Here is a 1,532-nt window from a genome sequence, read left to right on the forward strand (position 1 = left end):
CTGACTTCATACTATTTAACGTCCAAGCATCATTTCACTCCGAGGTACGAGCTTTAAAAGACAGGCCTCATATAAAAGGCCTAATTTTAGTCATGCTCATTTCTTTGGCCAAATCTTTCGACGGTATCGTGTATTGAAAAGTGAACGGTTCATGTTATAAATGCCAAGTTCTCATGTCACTTGTTCGTCCATATCTTCAGTTGTCCGTGACCAAGCTCACCTAATTTTCCGGGTATCCTATACTCGTGCTCTTTGTTCTTTTTCTAGTATCAACCGACATGTCAATAAATCATTGCAACGACTCCAGGAAGCAGGATATTCATGCCCTTGCACAAACTTGGTGTCAATCAATGAAAATGGAAGATTGGGCAATAAGATGTCGCAATACATGACCCTTTTGGGGCAATCAAAACGACTTCACTTCCGGCCAATCATCCAACGAGGAATGAGTCAAATTCTGAGTTCAATATTTCCTCGCTTGAGTGTTCCCTCCCAAGATATTGTTCCTTGCACATGCAATTGGACAATCGTGCATATGAACGAATTGTGCAAAATCAAGTCGAAAAAAGAGCTTTTTGCCCGCGGACAAAGCATCTTTATTCCTGAATTTCCTACTCAAATTGAAATATTTGAACAGTTTTTTCCCACGGTCATGAGGGAATTTGCATTCAACCAACGCATCATGCAAGAGGTTCAGACATACTTAGATCAAGTCAAGAGAGGCTTTCGGTCACGAATTGGAATTAACCAGAATACTGAGGTCACAGTTGTTGGAGTTCATAACAGAAGAACCGACTATGCCTCTTACTTGAGTAGCAAGGTTCAAGGCCGACTATTATCAACGCGATTTTTTTAAAACGCTATGAGGGCCTTCAAGAGCGCTCATGGCATGGCTACGTTATTCATTATGATTTCCGATGACCCCCAATGGTTTTACCAGCATTACAAAGAGCGCCAAGACGTTTTTTTCAGCTTTCAATACTGGATGCATTGCCGCGACAAAGTAGCCTTTGATATGGCTGTTGCAGCTAGTGCGGACCATTCCATTTTCAGGTAGTCGATACATTGCAAACGTTAATCCTACCTTGATCTGTTAAAACGCATGTCACTATTTTGGAGCAATTCAGCCCAATGTAAGCAATACTTGTGGTGCATTGAACCTTTCTTGGTTGTTTTTCAGCTTTGGTACGTTTGGGTTTTGATAATAATAATAATCTTTATTGCGACTCTTGGTCATGTCATGGCGTAAAAGTAACTATAAAATAAAATCTGATGTATAAACATCATACAAAGAAATAAAACAAGAAAAATGTCAGGATGGTAAAGGCAATAAAATAGTTGACTAGAAAGTGATATCACAATGAGAATGACTAGAATTGGTTCAATGCACATGAAAAAAGGTAAGAGGTGAGTTACAGATAGTACAAAGGCAGGTAGGTAGAGGTAAGTGATGAAAATCTTGGTTATTGCAGTAGAGTGGATGGGCCAGATTGAACAGATCCTTTGTCAACTCCCGTCGCTGATGGTATTTG

At 39.9% G+C, this 1,532-nt stretch overlaps 1 protein-coding gene across 1 annotated transcript in view; it reads left to right on the forward strand.

The window, feature by feature from the left end:
• The window catches only part of LOC131883505 (galactoside alpha-(1,2)-fucosyltransferase 1-like), a 14,420-nt gene extending 12,939 nt beyond the window's left edge, over positions 1 to 1,481 (forward strand). Inside the window, exons 2-3 of the mRNA XM_059230989.1 lie at positions 268 to 1,053; positions 1,181 to 1,481. Coding sequence (XP_059086972.1) covers positions 268 to 856 — 589 coding nt within the window. The 3' untranslated portion in view covers positions 857 to 1,053; positions 1,181 to 1,481. The remainder of the gene's footprint in view (positions 1 to 267; positions 1,054 to 1,180) is intronic.
• Positions 1,482 to 1,532: the final 51 nt, after the last annotated feature.

The sequence above is a fragment of the Tigriopus californicus genome, chromosome 7, assembly GCF_007210705.1.
Source record: "Tigriopus californicus strain San Diego chromosome 7, Tcal_SD_v2.1, whole genome shotgun sequence".
Taxonomy (NCBI): Eukaryota; Metazoa; Arthropoda; class Copepoda; order Harpacticoida; family Harpacticidae; genus Tigriopus; species Tigriopus californicus.